Genomic DNA, 17,802 nt, shown 5'->3' with positions numbered 1-17,802 from the left:
ACTTACTATGTTCCATCTTCGGAGGTACTAATTGTCTATGTCTCTCAATCTCGATCATAGATTAATATATAATATTAATAACAAATATATATATTATTATTATAGGAGATTGTTGTCAATGATCAATATATTGAATATGATTGGTGACTAAATAGGGTAATTAAGTACAATGTTGTCGCTCATCTATCAATGACATTGCCAAATAGAGGGACGGGTTGTAGCAGTAACACACCATCCCTCACCCGACACCATCACATCAACGCCCTATTTGTATTCTAACCTTGTTTATTCCTGTTGTGAATGTGTGTGATCAAATGATTGTAGTCTCGTCTCACCAATAAACACACCCAACTCGTTCATTAGACAATCATATGATCACTGATCAGTCGCACACTCATACATATGATGGTGTATATACACAGTAACACTAATTAACTTAGTTATTTATTGGTGTCGGTCACAAAGAAAGGTATTCGATGTTCTTGATCAATAACGCTTCATCAACTAGAGGTGCTGAATGCAAACCGATGTTTGAAAGGTCTTGACAAGTTGTTGGATTGTGGAATCTGTAGTCGATAAGGAATGGAAGATCATTTCCAAATGATATATATACTGGATAAAGCATATTACTTGGTTGCTCCATCAATCTATGTTTGAACTCTTCCAAACTGACCTGTTCCAATGGTCCCACAACCTTGTTGATTGCTTGACATAGTTGTGATATATGTATCTGCTCATTATTGTTGGTCATATGATATGTTTGATTAAATGACTTGTCTTTGTCATTGTCGTTGTTGAGGGATAATGAGATGATTGAACTTGCAACCCAGTCTACACATGATAGATTGAGATAATGACCTGTTGAGGCGAATGTAGTTGATGGATAACATCGAAGTTGAATAATGCCTTTGATTATGACCCTCATCATATCGTTGTCATTGTCGATACCGGTGATTGAGTGAGCGTAGATAACACCAGGTCTGAATACCATGACGGGTACACCTCTTGATCTGGCCGCATTGACGAGCTGCTCAGCCACCAACTTGCTCTGTGAGTATCCAACTAACTTGTCAATGCCTCCGATGTCTGGTACTGAGGACTCGTCAACATCATGGGTCAACACTCCAAATGTGCCAATGGTCGAGATGTGCGCCACCCTGATCACTTGATCACTGACACACGCCAGTCTGAGAGCCTCCTCAGTTCCACCAACATTGGCATCCTTCATGTTTGGATATGGGTTGATCAGATGGACCAGCGCACCATTATGTACAATCAATTGAACTTTGTTGGCCAGGTCCAAGAACTGTTGTTCACTCAACCCGAACCTCTTCTTGGCCAGATCTCCAATGACTGGTATGATTCGGTTTGCTTGTTGTTCATCCAAGTGCAGTCGATACTTGTTTGTGATGAGTTGGACCAACTTGTCTCTTGCTTGGTCCTCGCCTCCAACATTCCTCACAAGACAATAGACCTTGTCAACCATTGCCTTGCTGTGTCCAGTGAGTAGCTCATGAAGTAGGTGTGATCCAAGGTATCCGGTAGCGCCAGTCAAGAATATGTTGTTGCCATGTAACTTGAACGGCCTGATGGACTTGTCATGTGGATTGATCGACGGGTCAAGTTTGAACTCATTAGTCCAATCAATCTTTGTTGTCACCTCTCCACCATCATGTCTCTTGATGATATCCAGTATATGACCAATACTATGCTCCTTGTTCAGGATGAACTGAGCACTTAGCTCAATGCCCTCCTTGTCACGAAGTAGACGTGATAGCTTTGCTGCACCAATCGAGTCGCCACCAATGTCTGTGAATGATATGTTGTGTATATCGACATGTTCCGATCCCAAGTCAAGTCCAAGCACTCGCTGTATGTACTGCTCAACAATATGTTCCAGACTACCATGTTGTAACAGTGTGGATTGAAGTGTCTCAAGTGTATGGTACATGTTATCAATTTGTGTTTGATAATATGGTTGTAACCTCTGTCGTGCCATCTTGCCAGGTCCAGTCAACAGCATGTTTATCAAGGTCCATCTCGTGTTGTCCAATGTGATCATCTTTGGTATCTCAAAGTTTGGCACATTCATCATCCTGTTGATCCTGTCCACCTCTTGAAGTATTGTACTCTTTAACTTTGGATTCTTCTCGAGTGACTCCCCATTGATGTCTGGACCATCCAATCCATATTGCCTGAGTATGTTCTCCTTGGGTACAATGATGGCCACCAGGAATGGCTTTCCAAATGATCCATAAACATAAGTATGTTGTATAATATCAGATGTGTTGTAATAGTTCTCTATCTTCTCGGGTCTGAATGAGTGAGTTAGTGATTGATCATGAGTGATGGAATGATCCCAGTCTGGCCAGACTTACGTTACAAACTCTCCATTGCTAAGTTTGAATGCATGTTTGATTCGATCGACTATCTTGACAACACCTGGTGATAGTTCTTCGAATAGATCACCAGTCCTGTACCATCCACCTTCAAATGATTTCGATGCCTCTTCATTCTTGTAATATCCAATACTGCTGCCACTCCATCGTAGGTATAGTTCTCCAACTCTTACAGCTCGATGGTTAAGTTGTTGATGATGATTGACATCAGTGTCAAACAATGATGACACAGGTTCAATCTTATAATCTATATCAGGCTGTACTACACCATTGATCGTGATGATGTAGGTCTCCATGTTGCCATATATATCTTGTACCTTGTCCTCTCCCCATGTCTGGTTCATGAAATCAAACACGATACTAGGTATTGGAGCGGCACCAGTTCTCAACACCCTGATGTTGTGACCCAGTAACCTTCTTGTGATTGGCGTTGCCTCATCATCACATCTCACCTCGCTCCAATCACCATGCAACTCTTTGATCGATCTAACATTGCTCAAATGAGCTGAGTAGAACATTTGCCAGACTCTATTCATTCATTGATTGAGTTAGTAAGCATAGTTTGAATGAATGAAAGAGGGGATGACTTGTTACCTTGGTACGCCCCAGAAGTCTGTTGGATTGAGAGCCTTGAGATCATCAAACATGTTCTCATGGCTGGAGAAGATACCAATCTTGGCACCATTCAATAGTGCTTTTTGGTCAAGCTTCCTTTGAAGATGTGCAAGTGTTGAATAACTATAACTAGTACCAATCCTATGCTCATGATCAAAGTAGTACTTTATACCAATATAGAATGATCTCTCATTCACAATGATACCCTTTGGTAGTCCTGTACTACCACTTGTCAAGTCTACAAGTATGATTGATCGTTCACTAGTGATGAGTATATATATACTTGATTGATATGATTGAACTTGACTTACACAATGCAGTGATATCATCATCCTTGAATTGATAATGCTGTAGTATCTCTTTGGATTTGTGAAGTTGGACAAAGTCATTGAACTTGTAGAATTTGATATTGGATGGCAATGCATATCTTGTTTCCAAGTCCAAGTCATCACCAATATAAATGATCATTTCAATTCCTTTATAATCACCATTGGCAAGTATCTTACACAAGGTTCCAAACAAATGGTTTGAAACAATCATACACCTTGTCTCGGTATACTTTAATGTACTAATAAAGCTATTCTCATCTTTAAAAATTGATTAATATAGATGGTATGATAATGATTGAATATAATATATTATAGTTACCTTGTTGATGATAATATGGTACAACTGACATCCCGTAGAAGTAACATCCATAGTCTGCTAGATACCATTCGGAACGGTTGGGTGATGCTATTCCAATGAATGAACGAGGAGGTAGTTCACGAGTCAATCCAGATCCAAACACTTGAGAAATTTGGAATACTTGATCATATGTCATCCATTGGTAATCACCATATCCAGAAGGATGTTCCTTTGATCTAATAACCTTTGGCCTTGTACCAATCAATGGTCTATCCTTATATACTCTAAAGGCATTTCTAAATGTCTCATAAGAGTTTGATCCCAATATATCATTATTATCATCCTCCAACATTCTCTCTTTGGTAGATATTATTTATAAGTATGTGATAATTATATTATTGATTAATTATTATTGATAGTGAAGTGAAGTTGATTGAATGAATGAAAGGAAGAAGTTACTCTCAATGTCAATGTTGTCCATTAGTGATTGAATGATGGGAGGTGGACATCCACCTCATACCCCCATCCAATCATTTATCATTGTCCAACATGTTGTGAGAGTGTGTGGGTGAATGATAGGCAGATTGTAAACCTAATTAGGTATACTGTTGACCAATGATTTTGAAGACATGTCAACGGGTATGCCCTCCTGCAGCTCCACGGACAAGCTCGACACCTGTTGCTCCTTCTTGTCCATCTGTGTGAGTGAGTTGGCATAGTTGATGTTGGACATGTCCAGCTGCTTCTTGAGATAGGAAGTGATTGGACAGCACCGGGACAATATTTAAGTTTAAACTTAAATATCTCTTTTAAAGGATATATCTATGATATCTAAACTCATGATGATGATGATATATACTTGGATATATTTGTATTTGTTTATCTTTATATTTAGAGTTAGTGTTGAAGTGGATTCGCGACGTGCGCAAAGTCCACCACTACCAGAAATTAGATACCCGACTAATCAATGACTAGTCGCCACAACGCCCCCCAGGAGTGCTAGAGGAGGGACAGTCGCGCTTTACATCCGCCTGTGATGATCACGAGTGTAAAAGCATCAGGTAAGTATGAATTGCAGCATCATTCTCACCCTTCATAAATGCTCAATCTTCACAGCTCCATTAATGGTTTGCTCATTCATTTTGAATTTCGTTCAATACATTGAGGTGATGTCAACAACAACATTGATGAAAACTCGACAACATCATTGTCATACTCATACTCATTGTGATATACATGTACTTGTATGTTATTATATTAAATAATTAGGCAATCACTCGGTCAGGTGAGAGATCGGCCTCACCAGACCAGTTCTGTGTTAGGACCTTGTAGGCATGGATGGCATCCTCCAACTCACTGATCCACAGGAGTTTGTCTGTGTAGTTATCAGCTGAGAACACCTGTCTAACTTGTTCCTTACTTGATTGATTACTATACTGTATCTCAAATCCATGTTTAACATCTAAATTGCGATATATATTGTTAGTTACATCTGATGCCCATCAATCAATGGATAACTTATTACTTTACCTTTGCTCTCTATGCCCTTGACATCAATGATGTCTGATAGACAGAATGATATGACTCTTGCTTGATTGTACAACAAGACAAATGAAGTCTTGTAGATGATAACAGTGTCATCCAATAGATATAATACAGCATCTTGACTCTTGACACCTGAATCACCTTTGTACTGTTTGACCTTTCCTTCCCTAATGTTAGAGATAGAGATAGAGTGTTAGTATCCAATGCTAATCAATCAATCCAATCCAATCCGATCAATAATATACATACCTTATGAAAGTCTTCTTAAATAATAAACTATAATGATCCTTCCCTAGCTTATCCCTCAGCTCTGTAATCTTCTCTTCGTTCCTTATATTGCCATTGATGTCGGCAACGATCTTCTCCATAAGCTTGGCAGCTCTCTCATATGATCTATGTTGTTCATTCTCCTCTGGAACAGTCTTCTTGAGTTCCTATTGTTTGATTGAATGAGTAAATGATTGTTTGGATTGGATTGAATGATAGAGACTTACTCTTAGCAACAATGGATATTTACACAGTCTTTGAACTGGCTTGATAATATATGATGCCAGGTCAAGACTCTTTACATGTGGATGTGATTTGATTGTCTGGTAATATGATTGATGAGTTAGGATCCATATCACATCCATGTTGTCCATCATTATCATTCCAAATACTTACACTAAGTATAGTTGATACTGAACTACTGTTTTCCCATCCATGTATTATTCTATAACTATGCTCTTGATTCTTAACATATGTGACGTATCTGTACAGTGCATTGGTCTGGTTGTTGGAGGAGTGAGTGACGCGTTAGAGATGAAGGTAATGCATGCATTGTCCAATGAGGGTACACCTTACATTCTTGAAGAATATATGATCGACCTTGGGATAGCGATTGAGCTCCAGGTCTGGTATCAGTTGGATGAGTGAGTTGAATAGCTTGGTGTTGATTAGGACCAACTCTTCGATGTTGGAGAAGACTTGGAAGATCTCTTCGGCCTTGATTGATGTGGCACCCTTCTCGGCCAACTCATACAAGCTGTTCATATAGTATTGTATCATTGTGTTGATGTCGTCCAGATAGTCGGCCTCTGTTTCAATCAGCTCGCGGATCACATTGTTGGTTGGTGTGCTCTTGCTGATCACTGGCACGCGTGACTTGCGCGATGGTTGCTGTTGTGACTCCACGCGCTGTAGACATTCGGCCAGCAAGTCCTTGGCATCGATCTGCTCGCTTGATCCACCACCGACCTTGAGCTTGGCACGGAATGTCGCGCCCCTGCTCCTTCTCCCTGAGTCCTCGAGTGGGGTGGACTTTGGCGCCAGTGTAGGCGAAGAGTCATCGTCGTCCGAGCCTCCAGCAGATGAATTTGATGTGTTTGATATGTTAAGTTTGATTGGTGATGCTGTTGTCGATGTCGATGTCATTGTTGGAGTAGTCGTCGTGGTCATAGTTGGTGATGAGTTCAACAAGGTGAACTTCTTCTCGGTGCGCTTCAACAATCGCTCATCACTCTCTGATTTTGATGATGATATTGGTGCGCCAGATGTAGCGCCACCATTATGTAGAGGTGATTGAGGCGGTGATGATACAGTTCGAGGTGGAACGATTGGTGGCTTCGTCCCAGACGCGACATTATTATTATTATTATTGCCGCCACTTCCAGTCAATGGCCTCATTGGAGGTGTGTACTTTGTAGTAGTCATTGTAGCTGTCCTTGGCTTTGTCTGTGTCTGTGTCTGTGTTTGAGTCTGTGTCTGAGCCTGTGTATCTGTTGCCTTTGGAGACAAGGGTGTTGACATTGTAGACAACTCATTGCCAGTAAGAGTGAATGTACCTGGTGCCCTCCTGGGCACAGGAGGTGGCTTTCCATCTCTTTTTGAATTGATGAAGCTACTGATACTGCCATTTCCAACTAAAGTGTCACTGTTGTTGTCCTTGTCCTTGTTGTCCTTGCTGTCTTTGCTAATGAATGATCTTGATGTTGTTGGTGGTGGGACAGCCTTTGGTCTATTCATCAACATTGATGTCGAAGCCGATGTAGGTGATGTTGGTTGAGAGTTGCTTTGCATTTGATTGTTTGGTTGAATGGTTGGTGTTGGTGAGAGGAGGGACCACCAAGATATCTGTATTATAATAGTCCAGTAGTAATAAATAATGATGATGATGATGATGTGGATGATAATAAATAATGATTAAGTTAAGTTATAACAAACATACATAGATACAAATAAACAAACGTATAAGTATAAGTTTATGTGTGTACGCTATTCGTATGTTTGCATATGAGCCAGTCAAAGGTTTCTTGTTGCAACAACTACTTGGCTTGAACCTTTGTCGCTCTGTGCCCTTCTAACCCATCATCATTCAAGCACACTAACAAACAAACAAACATTGTTGTTGCCACCATCACCCGATCCACAAACAACCAACAACCATCCATTCATCCATTTATAACATCGATGTTGTTGTGTGAGAGAGGACCTAAGAATCTGAAGATTTGCTAAATGGTTTTGGGGGTGAACGGGATCAATCAGATCAGAAACAGCGTGTTTGTGTGTGATTGAGGGAATGAATTAGTGTGGATGGGTAGGTGGGGTGCGAATGAATAGAAAGACAGTTCTGATCTAAGTATTCGGGCCACAATAATTATTATAATACGGGTAATTAATTACATGTATATATTATATATATACTGTTTGTTATTTTAAATAAATAAATAAATAATAAATAATAATAATAATAAATAAATATTTGATTGATTGATTGAGTGAGTGAGTGACTGATGGATTGATTGGTTGATCAATCCTGGAATTCACCATCATCGACGTCATCCAACTCGACAAAGTCTACTTGGTTCATGGCATTGAATCTCTTTTGCATGGAAGCACGTAGTATCTCTGCGATGGAGGATACTCCACGATCAAGTGGAGCTGCAGGTGCAATGTTGGGAACGGCGCGCAATGTGTTCTTGGCGCCAGACAATGACTCACTCGTGATGATCGAGTCACAATCATCTCTACCAACTCCAACATCCGGTGATCTATTGTTGTTGCCGTTGCTGCTGCTGCCTGGAACTCTGTTGTTGTTGTTGTTGTTCTTGATTGATGATGATGATGACGATGATGATGGCAAGGGTGGTGCCACTGGTGCCACTACATGGTGATGATCGGACAATGCACTTGTGAGCATGGCCTGTTCTTTCGCCCTAAAGGCAGCCTCTTGATCCAACTTGGCCTGCTTGACATCGTTGAGGGACTTGGTGATATGTTCATTCTTGTATCGCTCAGTCTCTAGCTCAGCCTTGATCGCGGCAAAGTCCTGGTTCAACTTTCTGAACTTGCCCTCTTCGTCGCTGGATTGGTTGGTGGCGCGATCCAGCTGGCCCTGCACCTGGCGCACCTGCTCCTGGCTAGAGACGCGCTGCAACTCCATCTGGCGCTTCAGCTCGTCCACCTCCATCGACCTCAGTGTTGCCTGCTGTTTGTTGAGCTTGGAGTCGCGCTCAGTCTGCTCCATCCTGGCCTCCAACTGTTTGATCGACTGCTCCAACGTCTCAATCTTCTTGGGATGTACCGATCTGATGATGTTGTCCTTCTCCTTCAACTCCTCAGTGAGTTTGTTGATGGCTGATCGCATGTTCTCACGTTCAATATTGGCCACGTTGGTCTCCTGCTTGAGTGTTTGAGTGATGCTCTGTATGCGCTGCTCCTCACTTTGTTTGAGCGCTTGGATGCGCTGCTCCTCGCTCTGTTTGAGTGCCTGGATACGTTGCTCCTCACTCTGCTTGAGTGATTGAGTGATGCTCTGGATGCGCTGCTCCTCGCTCAGTTTGAGCGCCAGGATGCGCTGTTCCTCTGTCTGCTTGAGTGCCTGAATACGCTGTTCCTCGCTTTGTTTGAGCGCCTGGATGCGCTGCTCCTCTGTCTGTTTGAGCGATTGAGTGATGCTCTGGATGCGCTGCTCCTCACTTTGTTTGAGCGCCTGGATACGCTGCTCCTCACTCTGCTTGAGAGTCTGTGTGATAGTCTGGATCTTCTGTTGCTCGACCTCCTTTTGCGTCGATACCGCCACGATCACCTCTTGTTTGAGTGCCTGAGTGAGCGCCTGGATGCGCTGCTCTTCACTCTGCTTTAGTGATTGCGTGAGAGACTGTATACGCTGCTCCTCGCTCTGCTTGAGTGATTGAGTGAGCGCCTGGATGCGTTGGTCCTCTCCTTGCTTCTGAACCTCCATTCTCTTGTAGATCTCACGGATGATGCCCTCGGACTTGGCACGCAGCTCATCATGCTCCAGCTCCATCTGTTTGAGTTGCTCCATGTGTGTCACTTCATCCTTTTGTGCATCGGCCTTTGCACGATCCAGACTGGCCTGACTGGCCTTGAGTGCGGTGTCCAGCTCGTCATTGCGACGCCCCTGCTCGGCCACCTTCTCCTCGAGCGAGCGTGTTCGTGTGGACATAGAGTCGATTGTATCATTCAGCTTCAGGACGACTTCGGTGTGGCTGGCCCGCTCCTGGTATGCCTTGACACCAGCGTCGCCCAACTCGCTTGCCAATCGAGTGTTCTCGCTCGTGAGCCTATCGCGCTCTCCAACCATCGTGCTCTTCTCCTGCAGCATGATCGATAGCTGGCGCTTGTGTCCCTCCTTCTCTTGCATGAAGTTCTCCTTGACCACGGTCAACTGCTGAACGATTCGTTGCATGATATAGTTGTGGCTTGCTTCCATTTCGGTGATTTGTTGGTTCGTCTTGTCCTCATGCTCTTTGGCCTCCCCTGCCACATCCTTGAACCTCTGCGCCAGACTTCTGTTGAGGTCGATTGACTCGTGTAGTTTGTTCTCAAGCTCTACCAAAGCCGCACGGCGTTGTCTCTGTTGATGTCCTGATGCCGTTGCACCCATTTGAAGTGCGCCAAATGATGGAACGACATTGCTTCGCAGTGTATAAGGAGGAATGAACTCATTGAACACTATGTTCAGCTCGATGTTGTCACCAGGGGGTGATGGAGTGTTGCCGGCGACCTTGTTGCCAAGACCATAATGAGCCAGTGAGGCATCACGATGCAATTGCAAGGGGAACTCCTCATTGGTGAGTATTGAGAACCTCTCTGGATCATTAATCTTGAACTTGGTGCAAATGTTGTCGATTATCTGATTGATTGATGGTGTGTGGGGGGTGATGGGGGTGGAATGGTTCCAGTGTTAGTATGATTGGAAAGATTCCAATGATTGATTGAGTGAGACTGACATACCTGCCCGATGGTCATGCTTGAGTCAACCTTTAGTCTCTTCTTCTTTAGACCTTGAAGTTGTTTGAGTGGCGGCAACTGGAAGTCTATGATGAACTCGGTGGGCTCCATCACTTGATGTTGCTGTGCAAGTAATATAGAGTCCATAGTTGCATATGCATCCTTGGCAACAAGACTAAGCTCCCATGATGTGAAGAACGTTCCAAATCCATAGGTAGACAGCAACTGCTCCTCATCCAACACACAACCATACAATGTCTTGAGATAATATCGATGAGGGTCTGCTGGACTATTCTGCTTCTTGCATATTAGATTGATTGTTTGTGCCACAGTCAACTTCTTTCCAATCTTATATCCACACTTCTTTGGTGGAGCGCCAGTGCCAGTGCCACCAAACTCTGGTGTGTTTGGCAAGTTGACTGTGAGAAGATGACTACTTCCGGTGTCTTGACCGGTACTAGACTTGAACACGTTGGGGAATTGGAAGAGGATGGGGAAGAGGTCGGGATGGCCACCCCATATCTCATTCTCTGTCAACTTCTGCTCGACGATCAATTGATATATCTCACTGACTGATCCACCCTGATCGTTTGCTCCAGAGCCTGAACGTGAGATAGAGCCTCCAGAGCTTGTGTTTGAACTTGGACGTCCTGATGATGAAGAAGTGTTGTTATTGTTGTTGGCAGCCGATGCTGATGCTGATGCTGTTGTTTGTGGTACACTATTCAATGATGAAGTGCGATCCTTCTGTGAAGATGATGTTGGCGTTGATGTTGATGATGTTTGATTGATGTTTGGACTTGACAATGACTTGCTATGTACAGATGTTGATGTTTGTTGCCTTCCAGTGATGCTACCGTTCTGAGTTTGAGTTGGTACATTGCCAGGAGCAAACTGTGTTTGTTGTATTGGCTTTGTAGTTGCTGTTGCGGATGTTGTAGCTGGTGTTGTGGGAGGTGATGATGTGAGAGCTGGAGCTGGAGTTGGAGTTGACCTTGGAGCACCAACACCAGTTCCAGTGCCAGCGCCAGTACCAGTGCCAACACCAGTACCAGCAGCACTTGGCTTTGCCGCTCTGTTTCCACCCAGTATCACTCTTGGAGTTACGCCGTTATAGTTCATTGTTCATGTATGAATTAATGAATGTGTTCCTTGCACCTATATTACCTGTTTGCTTATGTTGTTGCGAATGATCAGTGAACGAGTTAAGTTGTTTAGTGTAGTGTAGTTTAGTCTACGCAACATCATTCACTATCATCACTCAATATGGGTCACTCTTAGCCATCCATCCCTTTCACACCTGTTGCTCATTCAAACACTCCTCCTCCCCATGTTGGAAGCCGATCAAGACTATTTGGATATTATTTTGAGGGCCTCCGAAGGTAACCACATCAAAACCGATCAATCAGCACACCCGCTTTGCATCCCAGTCTGCAAACCAATCAATCAATCATTGCTTCCTTGATGATGATGTAACCACAATGTGAATCTCCATCGAGGAGAATTATTATTATTATTATTATTAATTATATATTATTGCTTGGGAATGATTCCCAAATATATATAAACTTATTTGTCCTTCTTTGACTCGACCTTGTTTTTGTTGCTGTTTTTACCTGATAGCAACGCTTCCAACTTCTCAATCTTCTTCTTGTCCTTCTCAATCAAGTATTCCTGGACACTCGAGTCGATGATTGACACCAAGAAGTAAAAGATCATCAATGCCAGTATGCAGTCCCAAGCGACACCCAACAGGCTCTTCTACATTTACGTGAACGATCAATGTCATGGACATGTTAGTCAACCGTTTGGCGCACTCACTGCCCATTGGAACAAGCAATACTTACTGGTTGGTTGGTTGCTACACCTGATTCAGAGTTCATTCTTTGACGCTCCTTTTCGAGGATTGGAAGGATCTTGCCCTTGGACAATGGGATGTATGTCTCAATCATGTTGACCACGGCTGTCAGTGTCTCGGTGTTGAATGCCAACACGACAAAGCATGCCTGGATGTGTGCCTTGATCACTGCCTTTCCAATCAGAGTGGCTCCAAAGAACTTCCAGAAGGGGACCAAGTAATGTCCACATGTGATACCTGCCAAGTCAAACAATGGGTTTGGAATCTATGATTGGTCGTTTGAATGAGTATGTTTGATTGATTGGTATAGTCCAGTTTAATACATACTGAAGCGAATGCAAGGATACCAAAGAATCCCATGTTACCAATGAGTGCTGGAATCGCATCGCTGAGTCTTTGAACCAGACCTTTCTTCTCTTCCTTGGCATCCTTATTGTTGGCCTTGTTCTTGGCCTCCTCTTCTTCCAGACGCAATCCCTTCAAACGAGCTKGTTCTAGCAACAAAGTAGGGTGGCAGCTCACCGATGGCCGTGCCAGCACCCCAGCACAGCGCGGCGATTTGAATCGCCTGTAGGATCTGCCAGAAGGTGATGCCGCCAGCGACAGGTGCGTTTGGGTTGATGAAAGCGTTGGGACCATACTGCTCAAAGTCCAACGTCTGCCACTCGGTGGCCGTCCAGGTCACCTTGGCAATGTGAGGACCAAGGTAGAGGACGAATGTGTGCAGGCCAGTGCCCAGTCCAACCGAGGAAAGCACTCCCAGACCAACCCACCACAGACAGATGGCCAACTTATCGGTGTACTGACCAATGTACTCTTGATGACGGCCTGGTGCGTAGATGGCCAATGTAGCCGATGACAGCAACAATGTCCAAAGGAACAAAGTAAGAGGTCTATCTCTAAAATAACCTAGACAACTCAATACCATATCCTTAAGTACAATTCCAAAGTACTTAATAGTCTTTAAAGGATGTCTCCACAACTTTACATGTTTTCTATTCTCCTTTCTCTGTTGTAGTTTTGTTATACTCTCTATTGTTGATCAATATTTATGATGATTGATTGATTGATTGAGTGAGTGTAAGTATGATCAGCAACAAGTATGTTACATTCAAGGTATCTTGTGCATCAATCAATCATTCATTTTTTGATTGGCTTGTGACTGACTGATTGACATACCCTTGATCTGACTCTCAGAGAGTGTTGTATTCTTGTTTGTCATATTGTACAATGATATAATATATATATATCTGTATTTATTCAAATATATAAGTATGAATGGGATGTGAATGAATGAATGAAAGAGAATGAATCTTGTGTCGTGTTTCATTCAAAGGGTGGACAAAAGGACGTGAAGTCGAAAGTTGAAGAATCTGAATTGTTGCCCATTATGACTCATCCAACTCACGACATGTTACTAAATTAGTAATTGATGTATTTCCTTCACTCAATTATTGAAGTTATAAGTTAGAAGTAATAATAATACATACCATATGGAAAAGAAAAGATTTATTAGAGATGATGATGACGAGGATGATGATTATGACGAAGATGATGGACTATTCAAAGAATATGCAATAATAGATTTATCAAGATATAGAACTGGAGAGATTGGATTAAGATGGAGAACAGAGTTGGAGGTTGTTAGTGGTAAAGGACAAAAGACATGTGCAAATAGGAAGTGTTTAGTATCAAACACTCAACTAAAGAGTTATGAAGTGCCCTTCAACTACACTGAACACAATCATGACAAGAGTGCATTGGTCAAAGTTGTACTATGCTACGAATGTTCAAAACTATTGCATCATTACAACACTGTCAAGAAGAAGAGACTGTTGAAGGAGCAAGCAAAGTTGGCCAAGTTGAACAAGTCATTAAACAAGAGGAAGAGACGAGATGATGATGATGGAGATGGAGATGGCGATGATGGCGATGATGTCGACGATGGCGATGGACAGGAGGCAGAGCAAGTGGTCAACCAAGATCTGGCTTGACCCCTAAAACCCTTGATTCTTTCGAAAAAGTGTAAAACAGCGCTGTCTCAGGTCGGGAGGACACAAGATTGTTTCATTCAAACATGGAGCAGGAATAGATACAGATATTTATTATTATACATATACATATATATTGTACATACATATAAACAGATATATACATACATAAATACGATGACGAGGTGATGGAGCCAAACAACTCAACATCTCTTCAATCTTACATGGTGTTACCTGATGATGGTAATCATCAGAATGATGATTATTACTCAAATACAAAGACAACAACAAAAACAACAATTAATGATGATGAATATTATTATAATACTGGATCAATAATCAATCTAATAAGTACAAATACAAAGAATAAGAATACATTTATATTACCAGAAGAATCAAAAGATCTGCGGACAAGATTATGGGCAGCATTCTGGGTGATAACATGGTGTCTACTCAATATGACATTGGTATTATCCAATAAGTATATGATCAGAGACTTGCATTTCAGTTATCCTATATTGGTGATCTTGACGGGAACTTTCACAACATTCATTGGATGTCTGTTCTTCACATTCGTGCTCAAGCTATCAGAGTTTCCCTACGATGCCCTGATGCAACGCAAGTGGATCTTATTGATGTCTGCTGTGTTCCAAGCGGCAACCTACGTCCTGGAGAACATTAGCATCGTCACACTTCCAATCTCGCTCAACCAGATCATCAAGTCGACGTCGCCATTCTTTGTTGTCATACTTATGATGGCAATATATCGCACAAAGTATCCTCTTGAGGTACTGGCCATCACATTGGTGATTGTGGGCGGCGCTATAATGGCTGTCATAGACAATCCAAGCTTCGCCCTAACTGGCTTTCTCTACGCACTGGCTTCCACATTGTTTGCTGCGGTCCAGACTGTGATCATCACCTCCCTACTCAAAGATCCTAAGCTCAACAGTCTGGCCATCCTCACCGTCACATCATTGCCATCAACAATTGTAATCATCCCCCTCTTCTTCATTATTGAGTATCCAAAGAGTATGTAAATCACACTTGTCCTCTTGTCTCCTGCGAGACCACCACTAACTCTATCACTTAATCGCTTAGTGCGTGAGCATCCTCCGGCTGACCCATTGTACCCTAGTCTTTTGGTGGCTGCATTGGCCATCATTGCTCTGTTCTACAATCTCAGTCATTACTATCTTGTTCGATACACTAGTGCATTGTACTATGCACTGGTGTGCAATGCCAAGATTGTGGTACTGATCATCATCTCATCGTTCATCTTCCCCACGGCACCATTCACTGTTGTCAACTACATTGGAATGTCCATAACATTGTTGGCATTCTTTGCCTACAACATTATCAAGATAAGCAGGGCACAACGACAAGCACTGCAACAACAACAACAACAACAACAGCAACACCAGGAACAAAAATTTTATAATTCACCATCATCTCCATCTGACACTGATGTCGATGAGTACAACGCACGTAGCACCAGAGTCTTTCCAATCTTTGGCAGCAGCCGGCAACCTAAATCATTGAACGATGATGTCGATCAAACAACACCACTTCTCAAGGACGATAATGATCAAGAAGACAACTAACACATGTATAAATTATAGCATTAACATAATTTTAATAAAGCATCTTGGACATGTATGGACCATCAAGTTCATATCCAAGCTTCCTGTAATAGTGTCTCGTACCAACACCTGCGATGACGGCCAACTTGATCGATCCGTGCTCCTCCCTGGCAATCCTCTCGGCCTCCTCCATGAGCAGTGTACCATAGCCCTGATGCTGGAACTTGGTTGGGTCTCTGTTGTGGATGGGCACCACACTGCCATAGACGTGAAGCTCTCTGACAATGGAGCAGTTCTCCTTCAGCTCTGGACGGAAAGAGGTTTCGCTGCACTTGCGCAGACGAAGCAAACCGATGAGGATGTCCTGCTTGGGGTCCTCATACGACAGGAAGGTCTCCCAACCACCGTTGGCAGTGTAGTCACGTCTGATGAGCTCGACTTGGTCTGGCTTGATCTTGTGATGCACCTCCTGGATACCAACCTCACGTGTCCTGACATCGCGGCACTTAGTTCCAAAGTCCTTCATTCTGGCAAGACACAACTCACGCAGATTGCCATACTCAACACCAGACGTGACCAGGGGCATGGGGATATCACGTTGGATACGGTATATTCTGGTCCAGGGCGGCACGAGCGCCAGGATCTTGGCAATGAGGTCGACAAGACTGTCGGGTGAGTAGTTCTTGTAGGTGCCCGTCTTCCAGAGCTCGTAGAGACCAGTGCCACGGATAACCAGGGTTGGGTAGATCTTGAGACCGTCGGCGCGGAACGCAGGGTTCTCAAAGAACTCCATGAAACCGTAGACGTCACGCTCCATACCCATGTTGGGCAAATCGGGCATCATGTGTGCCACCACCTTGAATCCACTGTCCTTGGCCAGCTGGAATGACTCGAGCACGGCACGCACCGTGTGGCCTCTGTTTGTGTCTCTGGCAATGTCCTCGAATACACTTTGCACTCCAATCTCAAGACGAGTGCAGCCGTACGTCAACATGTTGCCCAGATGCAGCTTCAAACAATGATCTGGTCTTGTTTCGATTGTGATTCCAATGCACTTGGTGTTTGATTGCTCCGAGTACTTTACAGCCTCGGCCACATTGTTTGAAGAGTGTCCTGAGAGTGCGTCGTGCAGATTCCTGATGAAGTAGTCGCGATACTCTGCGGGCAATGACATGAATGTGCCACCCATGATGATGAACTCCACCTTCTCCACGCTGTGTCCGAGTCGCTTCAGCTGATCGATTCTGCTCTTGGTCTGCAAGTATGGGTTGTAACGAGCGCGAATAGCACGCATAGATGTTGGCTCGTAACCTGTGTATGACTGTGTCGAGTATTCAAAGTCTGAGTCTGGGCCACCTGGGCAATAGATACAGATGTTACCTGTCATTGCCAAGTGAGGACATCTATGTGGCTTACACATAACAGCTACAACTGCAATCTATATTTGATCGATTGATTGATTGATTGAGTGAGTGAGTCGAGAGTAACAACTGTGACGATGGATGATACATACACCTGAGGCTGTTCTAACAGGCTTGGCCTTGAGAGCAGGCAATAGAGCTGCTTTGTAATCTTCGGGAATTGCAGAGATGATGTCAACTGTCTTTGGTTGATCAGACAGAGAGTTCTTTGCTGAGAGATCAGCCTTTATCTTTAAAAGGTTGACCTTCTTGCCCTCCTTATATGCATTGATCAAAGTATTGACAACCTCTGCGACTGTCCTTGTGAACTGTGGTGTATTCTTTCCATCTAAACAACAATAGTTTGTAAGTTAGGTCTGGTCTCAATCAAACTGCAGGATTGATTGATTGAATGAACGAATGAATGACAACATACAAACAGGCTTTGCACCTTGCTTAGTGGATTGCTTTGGGTTATAAGTATCTACCATCAATGACATGATTGATTGATTTGTATTGATATAAAATAGATATCTATTTATCTATATC

The 17,802-nt window shown here is 43.1% G+C and overlaps 7 protein-coding genes across 7 annotated transcripts; 2 read left to right on the top strand and 5 right to left on the bottom strand.

Moving 5' to 3' along the window:
- Nucleotides 1-504: 504 nt before the first annotated feature.
- On the bottom strand, nt 505-3,482 carry SAMD00019534_060430 (hypothetical protein; the record flags this gene model as incomplete). Its single annotated transcript, XM_012898641.1, has 5 exons — nt 505-566; nt 631-2,315; nt 2,379-2,927; nt 2,994-3,252; nt 3,326-3,482. 5 exons carry the CDS (start codon nt 3,480-3,482, stop codon nt 505-507), a joined length of 2,712 nt encoding a protein of 903 aa, XP_012754095.1.
- Nucleotides 3,483-4,906: 1,424 nt separating this feature from the next.
- SAMD00019534_060420 (hypothetical protein) lies at nt 4,907-7,244 on the bottom strand (the record flags this gene model as incomplete). The annotated part of the gene is made up of 6 exons (XM_012898640.1): nt 4,907-5,103; nt 5,172-5,353; nt 5,436-5,620; nt 5,681-5,776; nt 5,850-5,954; nt 6,030-7,244. The coding sequence occupies 6 exons, from the start codon at nt 7,242-7,244 to the stop codon at nt 4,907-4,909; spliced, it is 1,980 nt and encodes a 659-aa protein (XP_012754094.1).
- Nucleotides 7,245-7,974: 730 nt separating this feature from the next.
- On the bottom strand, nt 7,975-11,543 carry SAMD00019534_060410 (hypothetical protein; the record flags this gene model as incomplete). Its single annotated transcript, XM_012898639.1, has 2 exons — nt 7,975-10,323; nt 10,425-11,543. 2 exons carry the CDS (start codon nt 11,541-11,543, stop codon nt 7,975-7,977), a joined length of 3,468 nt encoding a protein of 1,155 aa, XP_012754093.1.
- Nucleotides 11,544-11,990: 447 nt separating this feature from the next.
- SAMD00019534_060400 (hypothetical protein) lies at nt 11,991-13,501 on the bottom strand (the record flags this gene model as incomplete). Its single annotated transcript, XM_012898638.1, has 5 exons — nt 11,991-12,182; nt 12,269-12,544; nt 12,607-12,653; nt 12,802-13,311; nt 13,459-13,501. 5 exons carry the CDS (start codon nt 13,499-13,501, stop codon nt 11,991-11,993), a joined length of 1,068 nt encoding a protein of 355 aa, XP_012754092.1.
- A 271-nt stretch (nt 13,502-13,772) lies between these two features.
- On the top strand, nt 13,773-14,273 carry SAMD00019534_060390 (hypothetical protein; the record flags this gene model as incomplete). The annotated part of the gene is made up of 1 exon (XM_012898637.1): nt 13,773-14,273. The coding sequence occupies one exon, from the start codon at nt 13,773-13,775 to the stop codon at nt 14,271-14,273; it is 501 nt and encodes a 166-aa protein (XP_012754091.1).
- A 392-nt stretch (nt 14,274-14,665) lies between these two features.
- Nucleotides 14,666-15,868, top strand: SAMD00019534_060380 (hypothetical protein; the record flags this gene model as incomplete). The annotated part of the gene is made up of 2 exons (XM_012898636.1): nt 14,666-15,302; nt 15,372-15,868. Coding segments are annotated over 2 exons (1,134 nt in total), but the record flags the coding sequence as incomplete, so codon positions are not given.
- Nucleotides 15,869-15,905: 37 nt separating this feature from the next.
- On the bottom strand, nt 15,906-17,753 carry SAMD00019534_060370 (hypothetical protein; the record flags this gene model as incomplete). The annotated part of the gene is made up of 3 exons (XM_012898635.1): nt 15,906-17,291; nt 17,367-17,602; nt 17,690-17,753. 3 exons carry the CDS (start codon nt 17,751-17,753, stop codon nt 15,906-15,908), a joined length of 1,686 nt encoding a protein of 561 aa, XP_012754089.1.
- Nucleotides 17,754-17,802: the final 49 nt, after the last annotated feature.

The sequence above is a fragment of the Acytostelium subglobosum genome (genome assembly GCF_000787575.1).
Source record: "Acytostelium subglobosum LB1 DNA, scaffold: scaffold11, whole genome shotgun sequence".
NCBI lineage: Eukaryota > Evosea > Eumycetozoa > Acytosteliales > Acytosteliaceae > Acytostelium > Acytostelium subglobosum.
This window is presented reverse-complemented; position numbering and strand designations above follow the sequence as displayed.